The sequence below is a fragment of the Mesoplodon densirostris genome, chromosome 5, assembly GCF_025265405.1.
Source record: "Mesoplodon densirostris isolate mMesDen1 chromosome 5, mMesDen1 primary haplotype, whole genome shotgun sequence".
Classification (NCBI taxonomy): domain Eukaryota; kingdom Metazoa; phylum Chordata; class Mammalia; order Artiodactyla; family Ziphiidae; genus Mesoplodon; species Mesoplodon densirostris.
In genome coordinates, this window is record NC_082665.1 from 23098340 (window position 1) to 23119861 (window position 21522).

General features: G+C 34.0%; 1 protein-coding gene across 1 annotated transcript in view; it reads right to left on the reverse strand.

The window, feature by feature from the left end:
* Positions 1-21522, reverse strand: part of NCAM2 (neural cell adhesion molecule 2) — a 225875-nt gene that overhangs the window by 57089 nt on the left and 147264 nt on the right. The window contains 1 exon segment of the mRNA XM_060098789.1: positions 1195-1314. Coding sequence (XP_059954772.1) covers positions 1195-1314 — 120 coding nt within the window.

The following is a 21522-nucleotide window of genomic DNA, read 5'->3' on the forward strand; positions in this document are numbered from 1 at the left end:
GCAAATCATTAAAGAAATATGACAATTGAAAGTGTTGGCATGCAAGTAAATAGTAAAATAGCCTTGTATATATAGTACAACCATATAGAAATAAGGTAAGTGGAGAAATTATACAGTGATTGTTCATTAAAGTTCATTAAATTCGTGTGAAGGTATTATGACATGACATGATTTACAAGCAACATAATGTATTTTCAATAAATGAATTAAAACTGCTCCACAAAACATTACAATAATGTCTTAAACTAATTCAATAAGAGAATATGAGAAAAAACTATGAAGGGTGGTGCTGCTGAGGACCATAAGCAGAGAAGGGATAGATCTCCATTTAAATAAGGCAAAGTCGTTCTAGAATCATTTTAGTCTGAATGTAGGATTAGGAGTCAAGATGTACTTGCAGTCGTCCTGGTGATAATAATAAAGAGGAACTGAAAAAGACACTGGCATCAGGAACGGAGACAAGAAAACACATCTGACATTTTTCGATAACCAACAGAAAAGAACTGGTCACAAATTAGGATAAGATAACTATTGCTGTCAATTTGCCTACCCTAATGTAAGTATATGATAGACAGGGTTATGTATAGATTATACGGCGTTTGTTTAGTCACACTCAAGTTTTCTCACATTTTTAAACAATTTATTCAACATAAAGGAAATCTATAATGTTTTAAGTCTAACTTCATGTAAATGCAGTTGACTTCACTCCAAAAAGTATAGTAACAAGAAGGAGGCTGCAATAGTTATTCTTCTGCAGTCACCACTGCAGTGGATTAATTTAGTATACCTTTTTCTCACACTTAGGGTCTATGTAATTCATGGAATAAAGGCAATGGTCATGCTTCAGCAAAAGACTAGAACATTAAAGATGTTACATAGATACTTTTCTACTCTCTCACAGAATATAGTCTGAGCACTACAATTTAATTAATCAGACTGAATAAGTAAGATACCTTCCTGATTGGACAATTTCCTGAGAGCAATTTTACTGTATATATTGCAGTGCACTTTTCTTTTTCCCTTGCTCCAGCACAATGTTACTTTTTATAAATCTGAGATGCCACCATCTTCAGAAACCAAGGGCATAATTCACTTCCTCAAAGTGTTGAAATGTCCCCCTGCATTTTAAAATTCCACTTAAATTTGCAAGTGAAGAGCACAGCAACAAAGAGCAAAACAGAGAAGATTACTTACGAACTGGCAATGTTTGGAAAATTTCTATTTTACTGTAGTCTCCTTGTCCTTTTCCATTTACAGCTGCAACTCTGATTTCATAAGTTGTATTTGGTTCCAGGTTGCTCAAAACAACAATTGCTAAAAGAAAAAAAAATATGCCTATGATTAATGCATTTTAATAAGTAAAACAAATCAAATTATTACAAAGCTGAGTGAACAATATCACTGTAAATCTTTCCACTAAATACCTGAAAAAAATAAGGAATACACATAAGAAGACAATGATTTGTGAACAATCTTCTTCTTCATCTCTATTTTAGCTCTCTACCCACATGCAGTAACTTTCAAAGAAGAAAATTAGTAGCTCCTTTTGTGATACTTACAACTCACAAGGTAGAAAGTAAAATATTTTCTTTTGTCTTTTTAATATTCAATTTAAAAAAGGATTTAAATAAAACATCTTTACAGCATGCATTCTCAAATACTTTGCCTACTCAAAATAGATGATTTCTACAGAAGTTAATGGAGATATAGAATTCAATATCTAGAAGTCTGGCCTCCAGTATAAGGTGTTTGAGTCACATCAAAGAAGTGTCACTAAGTTGACTACTGTAATAGTGGATCATTTGTTCAATAATCTCAAATCAAATTAAATTATTTTTAACACTAGCTTGGAGCTTGTCATCTCTTGTATTTTCTCTCTGAATTTCTTCTCAATTATATACCATAACAAGCCTGGATTCAACATGACACAAAGGAGAAGAAAGAATCTGAAAAAGTACAGGGATATAAAAGTTTATTAGAAACATCCCTTGGGAGTGTCAGCCCCTTTAATTTGCCAGAAAGTTTTAAATACAATTGCAGATTTCAAAATTTTACATCTTTAAAATTCCTTTGGTGGAGCTAACAAAATTTCATAGTTGCTTCTATCCTTACTGTTTTTGCTAAAAAGGGCAAAAATTAACTAGTGGAAATGGCAATGCCTTGATGAACAATCAAAAGGAAGTTATGTCTGGCTTACATAATAACTTAAAGTCAGATGATCAGTTCATAATAGAAGACATAATCAATCATAAAATAAAAGACTAAACCATAAGTAATCAGGATCATGTTTGTAGGACTATTGATTAACATGAACAATGACTGAAGACTATACACAGTCAATAAAATTCCAATATAATTTATTAACATGTTTCTAATAATTAATATATATCCACTAAATAACATTTTTCATTTTATGTTGAATGAAAACACTTAATTAATTTGTTTTGATACTTCCTTGTGCTCCCTTCTTTTCCCTAATATTATCATATATACCAGATAAATATTAATGGCAAAAATATGGTTCAGATATCAACCAGACCTTATTTAATCTAGTATAGATGTTTCAAAATCATTAGAAAGGATACATTTCCAATTAGTGAAATTTATGTTTGTATTTCTCAGTTTCTATACCTTGTAAGAAAACTGAACTTGCTTTTGAGAGTGCATGACCTTGTCAAGCCTCAGATGAAAACACATGGTGTCAAAGTTAAGGAGGCCAACTGGGGAAAAACGGATTGGCAGGGAAATACAACTGATTAGAAGCTGCAAGGTAAATCAGAAAATTAAGACTTGAATTCAATTAGTTCTGACAAGCTAACAACCTGTGAGCTTTTTCAGGAAATCCAAACCCAGTTGTCCTGGAGTCAGTGAAATACATAATATCAGCCCAAGAAAAGAAGACGACTACAATGGAGAAACCGTTAGTGGACAGATGACGCTGGTCATGAAGATTATGGAAAGGGAGAGGGAATCAAACTAAGAGTTAGGCAGCTAAAATGCTAAGAAGTTGGAATCCTATTGACCTTACGAGAGAAAGCTTCTGCTCAAGGTCAGCATACGAAGGAATTCAAGAGTTAAAAAATTCATCATATTTTATCATTTAATCAGTTAATAAATATAGCAAATTTAAAGTCAAAGTGAGCTAGACCTGCAGAAATTAATGCCTTATGAAATTGTGTTTATTCTTCAGGACTTGTAATAAAAATGCTTGGGCCATTGGACAATAAATACTGTAATGGAGTAGTTTGTATCTGATTATCCTCTTCTTTACCCTAATGAAGAATGACTTGATGTAGCATGGACATATGAGAGACTCCAACAGGAAGTAACCAGACTGCAATAACCTTTGTAATAAGATACTTAGTGATGCAGACTTTAGACTCATGAAAGAAGTCATGTGGCTCTGGGCCAGATTCCACCACTGACTGAGATTCAACCAAGTCTTAGGACTGAGGTGGTCTCTCAACTTCTAAAAAGACACTTTTATTAAATGTAATAGAAGCAAAGTATAAAAATAAGTTGAAAGAAGGTATAGATAAAAAATTGTGATTCATGAAATAATCACCCCTGTATATCAATTATTTATGCAAGTGGGGATATTATCTACAGACTGTGAAATGATACAAAATAATGGATCATCTAAAATTTATTCATCTTTAACTTTCTGTTTAATGGAAAAATATTTTATGCTTACAGGCAAAATAGTCTTAGTGATACTTATAAATCTTAACATTTACACAGATAATCTATACAGAGAGTAGGATACACAAGAATATATGAGAGTTTGCCACAGATGCTTTTACTGCTACAGATAACTTTGGTATGTGACATGCCTCTCCATACTCTATGATGTAAAGATGCAGCTGCTACCATCGTTTTAATATCATGAGATAGACGGTAACTCAGCTGTGTGGAACTGGTAATGCTTAGATTCAATTGTTTGTCTTTATGTAATCAAACAAGAAAAACAACAGAATTTAAATCACACAATTTTAATTGTAAATAAAATTCTTCATTTCATCAGAAGTGTGGAGATCAGACTCTTCATCCTTTTAGGTTAAAAATGCATAACAATAGAGCTATCAAAGTATCAGAGCAGATCAAATCAGGGAAAATTGAGGAAATTACTTGGATTAAACAATTAAAACAACACACACACACACAAACACAAAGCAAAGCAACTCCATATTTTACTTGAATTATCTGAGTGATCCTAGTAAAACCTCTTTCTGGCTTGGATTGCCAGCATTCCTCTTTCTCTAGCATTTCATAGGAATTGTGGGTTTTGGGTGTCCCTCTACCTCTGCCAAGGGGAAACCTATTTCTTTAATTGCGTTCTGATAAAGTCAGAACTGATTTTCCCCATGTTTCCTTTTATTTTTCTGTTCTGTGTCAAGAGTCTCCTCTTTACTGACTGAGTTTCACATTAGGGCAGTTTGCCGAGGAGAGGAGAAAAGAGGGCAAAATGATGACTGAGCCGTTATTACAACATTGGGCTAAAACACTGAAACGTAAAGTGGATGAGGGAGGCCTTATAGAGGACCTTCCAAATGATAGGGGAGAGGTGTGGAAATAAGCCCATTAATGCCAGTTTTACAAAGTGATATACAAGAAATCAGTCTGTTTTTGAGTTCTGACTCTAAAGGTTTTGGTACAATAACCCTTATTATGAGGCTTATTAACATTGTGTGAACATAAAGATTACTGTGTGAAATAGAAAGAACTCTATAAATTGGGACTAATTTAAAGAGAGGGAAAGGAAAATATTCAGGGGAGGCAAAGCCTACGTCTGTAATTTGACTTGCCTTTCTTTAATGAGAGGATGTATACATGAAATCATCCATAATTTACTGGCATATTACCAAACATAGGGTTTCTGAATACACAAGGTAGGGCTTGAAAGCAAACCACCAATTGAAACACAAATTCTGTGTACTCTATAATAGAGCACCTCAAATTATGAAGTTAGTTAATTAAAGACGTTCTTTTCCCAAATGTGTCCATACAATAGAACAACAGAACCACAAACTAAGGTGTGGGAATGGGTTCTTTCTCTACAATTTATTAGAAATTCAAACTCAAAAATTAGGTGAAAGTAGGTCTAGATTACAAACCATTAAAAGTTCTCTAAGGACAAATGGCGTACATTAAGGTCTTTCACAGTTATATTCAGTCAGCATGATTTGGAAACCATACTGCAATTCTTCTGAAAATTATAAACAATAATGAATTTTTCTTTGACATGGCAACAGGGACAGGTTCTATTAAAAAGCTAATTTCCCTCACTAATATAATGTTTCTGTTTGATTTAAATATAATTAAGTTTCATAAATGGCCATTTTGTCACCTGGCTATAAATGTAAAAAGTACAGCAAAATACTGAAATGCATAAAAACAATAACATTTTAACTGGCAAATGAAAGGGAAATAGGAACTTTTTAAACTTTATTTTTACAAGTATGGAAATTATATTACTAGAGAAAAATCTGAAGTTGTATTCTCTCTTTAAGAAGGGAATCAAACTTTATTAAAAGAAGTTGAACAAAATAAGTTTAGTTTGATCAGATAATGAATTGTACATTCCTCCATTTGGCTGTCAAGAGAAGCAGAGGCTACAGAATATTTACAACTCTTGGAACAAAATAAGTTACATATTTACAAACTAATTATGCTGAGCAAAGGTCTAAAGTGAGATTAAATTTAGCCATGTTTTCTTAACTCTCTTAAACACCAGATGTCTCCATGCATTTTTCCTGTCATTCAATGTAGGGAGATAAGGACTCCCTCGATGTAGAACTGCTGTATCATCCACCTAAAACGAAACTGTTCAGGTTGTCAAGAACTGTGAAACATGTCAGATAGCTATGGGAAATCACAAAGCTTGTCTAGGATAGAAGTGATCATTCGAAATTACACTTGTTGTTAATCTCCTTAGATAAATCTGAAAACATAATGAAATCACCGAAGTTTCTCAACTGAGATTCAGCTTTTGTTCTCTAAACAATTAAAACGAGATAAAAAAACGCTTTCTTTTTGAGGGAGAGAATTCTGACTCCTTTCTGCAGAAGTTTGCAATAGGCATTAAAAAAATAAAAGTAAATTTTTACCTTTTTACTGCTAATGTAGAATTTTTTAATACTTTGACTCCAGTTATTCTTTACATACATAAGAATGACTTCAGGGATAGTTTCATTATTAATGAAAAGTGTCTTTAAGTTTTCTTAAGCAGTTTATGTAAATAATCATCTCAGTTCAATTGTATTTTCATTTATTTTTGAAAATATAAATTTTTATTTTTTTACAAATTATACTGTGTTTCAAGATTCCATTAGTTGCAAAAGAATACGATCTCACCTTTTTAAAAGTACCTTGGAGACTTTTATGGATCATAATATAGAACTTGTATAAATATATATTATAATATAAATAACATTTGTGGATATATTTTTGTAATAAATAATTCATATGAATATATATTTTGATGAACAGTAGAAAGAAAAATTAACCAGATGATTATGTGCTGTTTGTGTGGGGCTTTTATTCAATGTATTAATGACACTATTTTAAAATCACAGCTCATCATTTCTGAATCTTCATAATTATTTCTTTACTATATTTCTATTTATGTTCTTTTTCATCAGAGTATAAACTATGCATAAAAACAATATGGTCATTTAATATTTAGTTTTAACTGATGCAAGATTTTACACAGAAGTACTTGTTGTCCCTTGAAATTAAATGGCTTCTTCTTGAAATATACTCTCTTTATAAAAACCTTGATTTGAAAAGAGAAAAGGTCCATCAAAATTATTTTCATAAACTAATCATACTTTTTAAATTTAAAATATAATATTTCTTATCAAAGATAAATTATTCATCTAAGGGGAGTGCAATTGATTTTTTTAAAGATCCACTTAGTATGTAAAATATGAGAGATATATAATTACAAAAAATTTTCTTCTATAATCTAAAACAATAGGTTTTTATAAAATACTCATGAAATCTCTTGATGATTAAAAGTAAACAGAATATTATTTTTCACTCACAAATATGCTAATTTCTCAAAATGTCTATATGAACAACATTCTTTTTTATGTTATAAACTTTTTTTTTTTTTTTTTTTTTTTTGGTCAGGGAGCATAAGTTAAGCTTTTGTAATTAAATACTCCTCTCCGTACCATGGCTATAAAAACTCTAAGCTTCATTTTAGTTATTTAACCTCTTAATGATATTTATAAATATTTTTCTGTTATTGATTGTGCCCCCTATTTTTGTATTTGAATGTTCCACTGTGAGAAGATTTTATTGTAAGTATCTTATGAACAGAACACACATCATACATATCATATATGTTATCTCCAATCCTCACAAAGCCTAGATATTTCAAATGCAGAATGAGAAGTCAATAAAGAGTTTTTGAATTGACATAAAAATATATGCTAAACAAAAGGTCATTTGAAAAACTGATTTGGGGGGGATCTTCAGGATGGCAGAGGAGTAAGACATGGAGATCACCTTCCTCAACAGAAATACATCTACATGTGGAACAACTCCTACAGAACACCTACTGAATGCTGACAGAAGACCTCCGACTTCCCAAAAGGCAAGGAACTCCCCACATATGTGGGTAGGGCAAAAGATAAAAGACAAAACAGAGACAAAAGAATAGGGACAGGACCTGCACCTCTGAGAGGGAGCTGGGAAGGAGGAAAAGTTTCCACACACTAGGAAGCCCCTTAACTGGTGGAGATGGGGGGTGGCATTGGGGAAGGCTTTGGAGCCATGGAGGAGAACGTAGCAACAGGGGTGCAGAGGGCAAAGCAGAAAGATTCCTAGAAGGAGGATCAGTGCTGACCAGCACTCACCAGCCTGAGAGGCTTGTCTGCTCAGCCGCCGAGGTGGGTGGGTGCTGGGAGCTGAGGCTTAGGCTTCAGAGGTCAGACCCAAGGGAGAGGACTGGGGTTGCCTATGTGAAGACAGCCTGAGGGGGTTAGTGCACCACAGCTAGCCTGGAGGCAGTCCAGAAAAAATTCTGGACCTGCCTAAGAGTCAAGAGACCATGGTTTTGGGGTGCACAAGGAGAGGGGATTCCTACCTTGTCTGCCCACAAAAGGCAGAGCACCATCTTAAGGAGCTCCAGAGATGGGCGTGAGCTGGAGCTATCAGCTCAGACCCCAGAGATGGGCATGAAATGCTAAAGCTGCTGCCACTGCCACCAAGAATCCTATGTGCAAGCACTGGTCACTATCCACACACCCCCACCCCTGGAAGCCTGTGCAGCTCACCCCTGTCAGGGTCCCGTGATCCAGGGACAACTTCCCCGGGACAACACACAGCGTGCCTCAGGCTGGTGCAACGTCATGCCGGCCTCTGCCGTGTAAGCTCATGCCGCATTCAGTACCCCTCCCTACCACTGGCCTGAGTGAGCCAGAGCCCCCTAATCAGCCACTGCTTTACCCCCTCCTGTCTGGGTGGAGAACAGATGCCTGAGGGCAGCCTGCATGCAGAGGCAGGACCAAAACCAAAGCTGAACACCAGTAGCTGTGCAAACAAAGAAGAGAAATGGAAATTTCTCCTTGCAGCCTCAGGAGCAGTGGATTAAATCCCACAATCAACTTGCTGTATCCTGCATCTGCAGAATACCTGAATAGACCAATGAATCATCCCAAAATTGAGGTGGTGGACTTTGGGAGCAACTGTAGACTTGGGGTTTGCTGTCTGGACTGATTTGTTTCTGATTTTTTATGTTTATCTTAGTTTAGTTTTCAGAGCTTGTTATTACTGGTGGATTTGTTTATTGGTTTGGTTGCTCTCTTATTTTTAATTTTATTTTAATAGGAACATGCACATTGATAATTACCTTTAATGTAAATGGATTAAATGATCCAACCAAAAGACATAGATGGGCAGAATGGATACAGAAACAAGGCCTGTATATATGCTGTCTACAAGAGACTCACTTCAGACCTAGGGACACATACAGACTGAAAGTGAGAGGATGGAAAAAGATATTCCATGTAAATGGAAGTCAAAAGAAAGTTGGAGTAGCAATTGTCATATCAGACAAAATAAACTTTAAAATAAAGACTATTATAAGAGACAAAGAAGGACATTACATAATGATCAAGGTATCAATCCAAGAAGAAGATATAACAATTGTAAATATTTATGCACCCAACATAGGAACACCTCAATACATAAGTCAAATGCTAACAGCCATAAAAGGGGAAATTGACAGTAACACAATCATAGTAGGGGACTTTAACACCCCACTTTCACCAATGGACAGATCATCCAAAATGAAAATAAACAAGAAAACACAAGCTTAAAATGACACATTAGACAAATGGACTTAATTGATATTTATAGGACATTCCATCCACAAACACCAGAATACACTTTCTTCTCGAGTGCTCATGGAACATTCTCCAGGATAGATTATATCTTGGGTCACAAATCAAGCCGTGGTAAATTTAAGAAGATTGAAATCATATCAAGTATCTTTTCCAACCACAATGATATAAGACTAGATATCAATTACAGGAAAAAAAGACTGTAAAAAATACAAACACATAGAGGCTAAACAATACACTACTGAATAACAAAGAGCTCACTGACGAAATCAAAGAGGAAATAAATAACTATTTAGAAACAAATGACAACAAAAACACACAACCCAAAACCTAGTCCTCTCACTGGAATGCAGCAAAAGCAGTTCTAAGAGGGAAGTTTAGAGCAACACATACCTACCTCAAGAAACAGGAAACATCTCAAATAAACAATCTAATCTTACACATAAAGCAATTAGAGAAAGAAGAACAAAAAAACCTAAAGTTAGCAGAAGGAAAGAAAACATAAAGTTCAGATCAGAAATAAATGAAAAAGAAATGAAGGAAATGATAGCAAAGATGAATAAAACTGAAAGCTGATTCTTGGAGAAGATAAATAAAATTGATAAACCATTAGCCGGACTCATCAAGAAAAAAAGGGAGAAGATTCAAATCAACAGAATTAGAAATGAAAAAGGAGAAGGAACAACTGACACTGCAGAAATACAAAGGATCATGAGAGATTACTACAAGCAACTATATGCCAATAAAATGGACAACCTAGAAAAAGTGGACAAATTCTTAGAAAAGCACAACCTTCCAAGACTGGACCAGGAAGAAATAGAAAATATTAACAAACCAATCACAAGCACTGAAATTCAAACTGTGAAGAAAAATCTTGCAACAAACAGAAGTCCAGGAACAGATGGCTTCAAAAGCGAATTATATCAAACTTCTAGAGGAGAGCTAACGCCTATCCTTCTCAAACTCTTCAAAATATAGAAGAATTTTGAAGAGTTTGGTATCACCCTGATACCAAAACCATATAAAGATGTCACAAAAAAAGAAAACAACAGGCCAATATCACTGATGAACATAGATGTAAAAATCCTCAACAAAATACTAGCAGACAGAATCCAACAGCATATTAAAAGGATCATACACTATGATCAAGTGGGGTTTATCCTAGGAGAAGAGGGATTCTTCAATATACACACATCAATCAATGTGAAACACCATATTAAGAAACTGAAGGATAAAAACAATATGGTAATCTCAATACATGCTGAAAAAGCTTTTGACAAAATTTAACACCCATTTATGATAAAATCTCTCCAGAAAGTAGTCATAGAGGGAACCTACTTCAACATAATTAAGGCCATGTATGACAAACCCACAGCCAACATCATTCTCAGTGGTGAAAAACTTAAACAATTTCCTCTAAGATCAGGAACAAGACAAGGTTGCTCACTCTCACTACTGTTATTCAACATAGTTTTGGAAGTTTTAGCCACAGCAACCAGAGAAGAAAAAGAAATCAAAGGAATCCAAATTGGAAAAGAAGAAGTATAACTGTCACTCTTTGCAGATAACATGGTACTATACACAGAGAATCCTAAAGATGCTACCAGAAAACCACTAGAGATAATCAATGAATTTGGTAAAGTAGCAAGATACAAAATTAATGCACAGAAATCTCCTGCATTCCTATACACTAATGGTGAAAAATCTGAAGGAGAAATTAAGGAATCACTCCCATTTACCATTGCAACAGAAACAATAAAATTCCTAGGAATAAACCTACCTAAGGAGACAAAAGACTTGTATGCAGAAAACTATACAACACTGATAAAAGAAATTTAAAATGATACAAACAGATGGAGAAATATACCATGTTATGGGATTGGAAGAATCAACATTTTGAAAATGACTATACTACCCAAAGCAATCTACAGATTGAATGAAATCCCTATCAAACTACCAATGTCATTTTTCACAGAATTAGAACAAAGAATTTCACAATTTGTATGGAAACACAAAAGACCCCAAATAGCTAAAGCAATCTTGAGAAAGAAAAGTGGAGCTTGAGGAATCAGGCTCCCTGACTTCAGACTATACTACAAAGCTACAGTAATCAAGATTGTATGGTACTGGAAAAAAAAAAAAAAAAAAAAAAAAAAAAAACAGAAATATAGATCAATGGAACAGGATTTAAAGCCCAGAGATAAACCCACACACATATGGTCACCTTATCTCTGATAAAGGAGGCAAGAATATACAATGGAGAAAAGACAGCCCCTTCAACAAATGGTGCTGGGAAAACTGGACAGCTACATGTATAACAATGAAATTAGAACACTTCCTAACATCATACACAAAAAATAAACTCAAAATGGATTAAAGACCTAAATGTAAGGACAGACACTATAAATCTCTTAGAGGGAAACATAGGCAGCACACTCTATGACGTAAATCACAGCAAGATCTTTTTTGACCCACCTCCTAGAGAAATGGAAATAAAAACAAAAATAAACAAATGGGACCTAATGAAACTTAAAAGCCTTTGACCAGCAAAGAAAACCATAAATAAGACAAAAGACAACCCTTAGAGTGGGAGAAAATATTTTCAATTGAAGCAACTGGCAAAGGATTAATCTCCAAAAATATACAAGCAGCTCAATATCAAAAAAACAAAAAAAAACAATCCAAAAATGGGCAGAAGACTTAAATAGACATTTCTCCAAAGAAGATATACAGATTGCCAACAAACATGAAAGGATGTTCATCACTAATCATTACAGAGATGCAAATCAATACTACAATGATGTATCAACTCACACTGGTCAGAATGGCCATCGTCAAAAAATCTACCAAGAATAAATGCTGAAGAGGGTGTAGAGAAAAAGGAACTCTCTTGCACTGTTGGTGGGAATGTAAATTGATACAGCCACTATGGAGAACAGTCTGGACCTTCCTTAAAAATTTAAAAATAGGACTACCTTATGACCCAGTAATACAAGTACTAGGCATATACCCTGAGAAAACCACTATTCAAAAACAGTCATGTACCACATTGTTCATTGCAGCACTATTTACAATAGCCAGGACATGGAATCCACCTAGGTGTCCATCAACAGATGAATGGATAAAGAAGATGTGACACGTATATATAGTGGAATATTACTCAGCCATAAAAATGAATGAAATTGGGTCATTTGTTGAGACGTGGATGGATCTAGAGACTGTCATACAGAGTGAAGTAAGTCAGAAAGAGAAAAAACAAATACCATATGCTAACACATATATATGGAATCTATAAAAAAATATATGGTTCTGAAGAACCTAGGGGCAGGGCAGGAATAAAGATGCTGACATAGAGTATGGACTTGAGGACACAGGGAGGGGAAGGGTAAGCTGGGATGAAGTGAGAGAGTAGCATTGACATATATACACTACCAAATGTAAAATAAGTAGCTAGTTGGACGCAGCTGCATAGCACAGGGAGATCAGCCCAGTCCTTTGTGTCCACCTAGAGGGGTGGGATAGGGCGGGTAGGAGGGAGACACAAGAAGGAAGGGATATGGGGATATATGTATACATATAGCTGATTCACTTTGTTATACAGCAGAAACTAACTCAACATTGTAAGGCAATTATACTCCAATAAAGATGTTAAAAAAAAGGAAAAAAATGATCCAATAAGGGACACTTGCTAAATCTACAGTTGTTATCCTTTATCACTAATTTATTGAGTCTCTTCTTGTGTTGCTGAATAATTAAATCACACTTTACTTCTCCAAGTAAAACTTTTTGCCAGTGCAAAAAGTCCACCATTCACTTCCCATTTGATGGTGTGTCATTGAATACTTAGACTTGGCCAGTTTGGGTGTACTCTACATTTCATAGATAAATAAATGGAGGCTCAGAAGATCAACCAGCCAAGAAATGCAAAGCTTGGATTCTCTATCTTAAAGTTAAATCTTTGTATTGTCCCACACGTGTATCCCAGCTTGTAAAACCAGAGTACAGAAAATCACTTGTAAGCAAGGAATCTAAAAAGTCCTCATAAACCTGAACATGAGGAAAATGTATTCTCTCTTCTCAAAGACATTAATTACATATAAAAATAAAAACTATAAACTAATAAAAATGATAACTCTGTATATACATTTCAAGATTTAACCTAAGCTTTTAGAGGGCACAACCTCTTTCTTGGAATATTTTACTTATTCCTGTATTCCTGGATTCTCATCTGAATGAACAATGTAAATCCGTGCTGATGATCTTCATAAATTCTCATCACTATAAGCTGGATAAAACTCAGTGATTTTTCCTTTAGTTCACAGGAGCACATTATATTTACAGCAAGATGCAATAATGAGAATTCAGAGCAAATCAGATTAAACAATCTGATTATTAATAGTTCTGATTCTTAAGCCTTTCACTTTAGAAGAGAGACATTTACCAGTCACTTTTGCCTATTGTGCAGAAGTGTAAAATATGAAATGACTGTGGATTACATTTTTCTTCCTTTTTTTTGCAATTCATAAGAGCTTATTGCACTTGTGTTTAACATAGACAGATAATTTTTGCAATCAATTTCTCTTTTGCCTTTCACCATGTGAAATATAGCCACTTAGAAATGATAGCCATTTTTATTTAGGCATATTTATGTTGGAAATTGTATAATCATAAAAAAAATATTTATTGTAAGGAATCTTAAAAAATCATTGGAGCTTATTAAGTTTTAAAAATCTGTAGCAGCTTAGATCTAACACTAAGTAATGATTATTTTAAATTATTTCTAAACTTGTGAAACTGAATAGTATGACATGTGGAGGGAAATCCAGTTTCACTCAGGCAACTATAAGTAACATGGATTCAAACATGGAATAAAAATCTTAAAGTGTAACTTGAAATGATGTTAAAATATCTTTTAGCTATTGGGAAACTACAAGATAATTTTTAAAAACCCACAAAAAACAGAAAACAAGCAAACAAACCAGAACACCCTTTTAGACCCATTTCATTACAAGTGGTAGGCAAAGAAGTTTGTTGAGAAATGATATATTACATGAAGTAGCTATCACAGATTCATGTCATTGGATCATATGAATTCTTTAACCATTGTTTATGAAAGATATCTGCTAATAAATCACAAAAGAAAATGTATAGCAATATGTGTTTTGAGAACACCCATAAAAGAAAAAAAACACAAAGATAAGAGAAAAATAAAAAAAAGAAAATTCATTTTTATAGTTAAAATAAACCACTCTGTGTGTGTGGTTTGAAAGGAGGGGAGACAGAAAAGACCTAAAATTATCATCATGTTATATGCAGTGATATCTTCTGAGGTGCATTTCCAAAAAAATTTAAAAAGGAAGTTTTTTAAGTAACATAAAGACATATCGATTATTTCTTTATTTTTAGTGGCACCATACACAACATAGAAAATTCCCCATAAATTTAGGAAAGTCACAACTTAGAAAACATCATAATATGGCAAAGTGCATGTGAAGAAATATTTGTATGGGCTTACTTTAGTTAAAGTTTGATGCTCATTCTCATTATTTTTACTCTATATTTTATTTTATTTTATTTTATTTGCGGTATGTGGGCCTCTCACTGTTGTGGCCTCTCCTGTTGCAGAGCACAGGCTCCGGACGCGCAGGCTCAGCAGCCATGGCTCAACGGCCCAGCCACACCGCGGCATGTGGGATCTTCCCGTACGGGGGCACGAACCTGCGTCCCCTGCATCGGCAGGTGGACTCTCAACCACTGCACCACCAGGGAAGCCCTAATCTATATTTTAAATAATCACTGGCCTTCTTTTTAAATACCAACAGAAGCAAAATGTTTCATACTCAACAATGATCAAGGAAGAAATTTTATAGGAAATAACTTTAACAAAATGTTTCCATTAACAATTACTTTCTTTTTGAATTTTGTAATTCAGATTAAAAGAAGCCCAATCCTGTATATTTTTTGTTAAAAAATTAATTGACCATTAATAGAAATAAGACCTCTTTCAATATTATGTACTCCATTTAGAGATGTAGCACTGTACATATACATGTTCCTCAAGTACCAATGAAGAATCCAGGAGCTATTGAATAACCTGAAATCTATTGCATAACTAGTGGGGTTTTAAACAATAAAATTTTAGGTGGATATCAAATAACATGTGTCCCATTATAGAACTGGTTGGATCAAATTACTTTATGGATTCTAATAGGTTCTTTTATGCAATGAAGAAATATCTACCAATAGTCAGAGCTGCCATATTGAATAATACTGACCTCATAATAAATGTAAATAGCTCTTCTTGTAGTTGTATATGATACAATATATGCAACCTTACACTGTGTCCATAGCGAATGGCCTTTGTTATTCTGGTTCTTGTTGAGAAAAACTGTCAAGTTTTGAAGTTTAAGTTTATATTCAAAATTTCCTCTGAATATGCATATGGCACTAGCCAGTTTCCAAGATAACTGTGATATTTTTTCCTCACTAGCCACAGAATAAAGCTTTAAAAATAAAGCTTTAAAAAAATAAAGCTTTAAAATTTAGCTTATTATACGTACTAATCATTACTCAGTAAGAAACATTGATATGCTCATTTTTCTAAAGGGGTATTGTCAATATTATAGCCATCAATATATTAATGAATTAATTTAAAAATAATATTGTCTGTGCTTTAAAACTTGAAAAAGCCCAAATGTAAAAAACATTACACAAAACAATAAATATCTGTATATAAAGATGAGATGGCAAGTGGAGGTAAACTGATTAGACCTATAGAACTCTGGAAAGTCTCAGAAATTTCAAGTCCAAAACATGGGAACAAAGAAATGGATGATCACCAAACATTTGAACAATTGTACTTTCACATTCTTGTCTCACATTTAAGGGAAGATGAGTTCCTCTCTCTCAACAGAAGATGAAATGTTTATTATCTAGATAAAATGAACCAAGGAAGCTTAGACTATGGGGTTATAAATATGAGGGAGTTTGGAGCTGATGAGCTGGCAAAAATTTGTGGGATACCATCTAACATAAACTGCTTTTCTGCAAAGCTCCAGTAGTCAAATATGTAGATAATAACTAAAAATCCTAAAAAAAAGATATCTACAAACAGCTGACATTTCACAGACCTTTGTTGATGGAGAATCATAAACCCATCTGATCACAAAGCTTGAGAAGCCCTGCCCTGGCAAACAGAGCTTAGTGGTGTTTTTTTCTCACTTTGAGGTATACACATCCAGACAAGGATCACCAAATATTTGAGAAAAGTTTCCAATATGAATGACAGAGAATAAAATCAATAACAATAATAACAACAAAATAAGTCTAGGAAAAAAATTAGGGAGCAGAAGCAACTTTGAAAACAGACTATAATTACAATTATCAGAGAGAGAATATATAGTACTCATGAAATATGAAATGATCAGAAAATGAAAGATTTAGAAATTTTAAAATTGACAGAAAAATTGAAAAATATAAATGTTAAAATGAAAAAAATATATAGTAGAGTAGCGCTAATCTTCAATCTATTTCAATTTAAACTTCTATTCAAAATCAATTTGATGATCTATCAGACACAGGCATGTATTGTAAAAATCCAAACACACACTTCAAAACAATCTTGGAAAAGATGCTTATTGAATACTAATTTTCTTAAAAAAATGAAAATGGCTTTCTCTACCATATAAATTGATTTTTTTTTCTTTCAAATTTTAATTAAACAGATCCTTTGCTAAAATTAAATCCTGGATAAAAAGTTTGGAATTATATGTAATAATGAAGCATGCTCATAATTTTAACTATAGTGTTTACAAACTAAATACTATAATGTTAAAAGTACATCTAAAATTTAAATATACACACTGAAATTGCATCCTGCAAAGCCACATTGAAGGTTCAGTGGAACTACACAATGACAGGACTAAAAAATCCAACTGTGTATTTATTTCCAAATTGTAATCAATAACTACATTCCTTGATTAGTGAAAATGGCAAGAATTTGGAACAATAAAAGTTTAAATGGAATTTTATTTAGATAATGCTCTTATTTTCAAATAAAGGTTATCTCCCTTATTTTCAGGAACAAAGGGAAATTCTACTATAAGCTTAGACCCAAATAAAGCAGAACATTTAATAATTTTGGTAGACATGGAAGGACTTCTATGTGTGATTCTAGATGGCTAAACATTTCACAAATCAAAAGAAAGAGATTATGCTATTTGAGAGAACTGTTTCATGTTCTGTTAAAAAGAACTTGATATTTTAAAATATTAATTTTTCATTTTGAGTTTGAAGACTGAAAAATGAGTAGCTGTTTTGTAAGACTATTATTTTCTCTTCATTTGTGCCCAATGAGGTGTATAGAACACACTTACAAAATGTTAAATGATACGGTAATGAATGTCATGTAGCCCTCCCAGCCAAACAGTGCTACACCTGTATACATGATTTTCACTCAAAATTAAATGTCAGAATGACTCACATTCTAAATTTGAATAGTTTAAGTCTTTGATATCTGATTTATTCACAATTCTCTATGTTTTGAAAATTAGTTTTGTGTCACATCAGTGATTGGGATGATCAGTAAGGCTTCAGCTAAATCTTGGAGAAGAATATAATAATAGGTCTAGGCTTCAACTCACCCCTAAGCCTAGGACCAGGTACGGAGTGAGCAAGTGTAATTCATAGGAAATTAATTAGTGAGTCATTTAGAATCAGAATCTACTAACAGGAAAATTATGATGCTAAAATTTTCCTGCTGAATTACATTACAATCAAGTGAGAACTGATATTTATTTATATGTCATGATATCAGCAATTAGAAGCAGATACATGAATAGTATATAATGAATTACAGATATTTATGAACAAGGAAAAGGAACTAAAGATCCACTAAACTAACATAAATTAGAAAAACATAAAGCCACTCTGAGGTCAAAAAAAAAAAAAGTAGTAGCTGAAACGTTCATGACCATATGCACGTGTCTTTTCATAGATAAACCTAAATCTATCTCTTAACAAATGCCTCAAAGGCAATGAGTATAATTATGTTTTAAAGAGCTCTTAAAGTTTAAAATGAATGATTAGCAGAAACTATAAAACAAATACACAAAATTAGCATTTTTTTTCACTATTTAAAAATATATGAGTGCCTTGGGCTTCCCTGGTGGCGCAGTGGTTGAGAGTCCGCCTGCCGATGCAGGGGACACGGGTTCGTGCCCCGGTCTGGGAAAATCCCACATGCCGCGGAGCGGCTGGGCCCGTGAGCCATGGCCGTTGGGCCTGTGCGTCCGGAGCCTGTGCTCTGCAACGGGAGAGGCCACAACAGTGAGAGGCCCATATACCGCAAAAAAAAAAAAAAAAAAAATGAGTGCCTTAAAATATATCTTCAGAGTTTCAGCATAGGGTTACTTACACAGTCAGAGAAACAAGTTTTCTAAGTACAATTACAGATTATACACATCATTTTCAAAAATCTGTTTAAATGTACATATTATCTCACAGAAAAGAAAGGCAAACTCTAAACTATCAAAAATGAAGTGGACGGGGAGATACAAAACTAGAGGAGTAGCCATGGAACTGCATTTCTATCAATTCTGCAGTCCTGTTGAAGACATCACTGGTACTCAGATAACTGAGAGCTTTCACACAGACTGATGTTGAATATCATCACTGGGGAAAGAAGATATGAGAGAGATTTGAGGATGGGGCTCCTGCATGGAGCAAGGAACGTCTGAGTTCTTGGATGAAACTAAAAGTGTGAGCTAGAAAACACACACATACACACACACAAGACTACTGGCAACTACAGTTTGTCTGGCTTGGCCTTGAACCAAATCCTAGTTTGATTGGGCGGGGTGAGGTGGGTAGATAAATATTTGTTTGACAATCACAATCAGTAACTATAAACCTGCTCTCATAGTACTCTCATAGAATACCCCAAATCAAGAAATTAATTTAGGGTGCTCTGGTGCTTCCAGCTTTGTAATGTTCCAGGGTAACTTCCAGAGGCAAACAGATATCTTCTGTGGAAGAATACACCCAAACCTAAGGCCTTGCAGGATTCCCAGTAAAGAAGATGAGCAAAATAAGAGATCACAACCTAAAGCCATAAAATATACTAGTAAATAAGCCACTCTGAGTGAGATTCTGCTGAAACAAGCCAATGAACTAATAGAAATTGTGTAACCTAAAATGTGAACATTGAATTAAAAACTTAATAAGAGGTTGAATGGCAGATTAAACATAAGTGAACAAAGAATTAGTGAGCTAGTAGACAGAGCTGAATATCATAATAAAAGAATGAAACATAATAAAATATATGTAAGGAGAGATGGTATTCTAAGCTTTCAAATAACAAGTTTAGCATGTTACTTAGATTTTCAGAATAAAGGAATAGAGAGAATGGGTGAAGAGAATATTCAAGAAGGTAATGATATAATATTTTCCACAGCTGATGAAAGATAGGGATTTTCAGATTCAGAAATCAAACTGAACCCCAAGCAGAACAAATACAGAAATCCACATTAAGACCTGTACTATTTATTAAAAAAATGACAACTAACAGCAGACTTCAAAACAGTAACAACGGAAGCCAGAAGAGAATAAAATATTCTCCTTAGATTACAAAAGGAAAGTAACTATCAAGTTTGATTGTATACTCAGCTGAACTGTAATTTGAAAACAAAGTTGAAATAAGAATATTTTTAATATAAATCGTTTGAGAATTAATGAAAGCTATGGATCTCCTCTCCAGAATATATATATATATGGACAATTACGAAGTTGAATACAATTTTTGAGATTCTCACTATCTCTGAAGCCTGTTCTCTGCTTCAGTTCATATAACTTTCACCCTTAAATCAAGCTACACCCGAGAGGGTGTACTTGGGCCACATTCTCTAGCTCCCTTATAATAATGTTTTTAGTAAATTACCCTGATTCTTATGTCTGTAATGCATTGAAGCACAAGGGAAAGAAGCTACTATGTAATTATTTTTGTCTCAATTGATATTCTTTTGAAATAATCAATTACTACATCATATAATCTCACAACTCACGCACACATAATATTTATCATATATTTTCTGGACTTTACTGTCATGCTGTAGTCTAGTCAACCATCCATATATAGGGTGGAATGAACAAACATGCTTAAAATGTCTGCCTTGTTTTTCCTCCCTTCCCTTCCCTTCAGCTTTATTATTTTCTAATAAGAAACTTTCAAATAACAGTGATATTTCACCTTTCTAATTCATATTTAACTCTGTCAGGCAAATTACCCCTTAAATTATCTATAAAACTACCTCCCATTAGCTATCGAAAACACATCACAACAGTCACACACACACACACACACACACACACACATATATATATATATCTCATATTCTACAAGGCAGTAATTTGTGTTCCACTTTCTCAACTCTTAAATGAATAAAAGATACAAAGTCCATAATAGTTAATAGTGTAGGCTTTGGAATCAGATTTCCTATCTGGGTTTGAATTTTAATTTCAATGTTATTCATCCATATGACCTTAGGGATAAGACACTACACGTTATAGTCTCAGTTTTCTCCTTTATATCGATTGTCCTCAGCTTTATTCTCTGTAAAACAGAATATATTGATACTACCAAATTCTTCAGTTTGTTGACTATTGACTTTATTTTCAGTTCTCACCACAATGATTGCAAAAGAGTGAATATTTGGGACTGAATTGTATTCCTTCCCCCCCAAAATTTATATGTTTAAGTCCTAATATGATCCTTTTGGAGGTGGGGCCTTTGGCAGGTAATTAGGTTTAGATGAGGTCATGAGGCTGGAGAGATTAGTGTTCTTATAACAAGAGGACTAGACACCTGCGCACTCTGCACACTTTCTCTCTCTTTCTCTGTCTCCCTCTCTCTTCTCTGTTTGGACATGGTGAGAAGGTGGTCACCTGCAGGCCAGAAAGAGGGTCCTCTTAAGACTCAAATTATATGGTACCTTGATCTTGGACTTCCCAGTCTCCAGAACTGTGGGAAATAAATATCTGTTGTTTAATCCACCTGATCGAAGACATTTTGTTACAGCAGCCTAAACTAAGACAGAAATGTTAGTTATCTTTAATGTTACATTAATTGCCTGATCACTGATATTTTGCCTCAGCAAGGAGGAAGAACCTGACC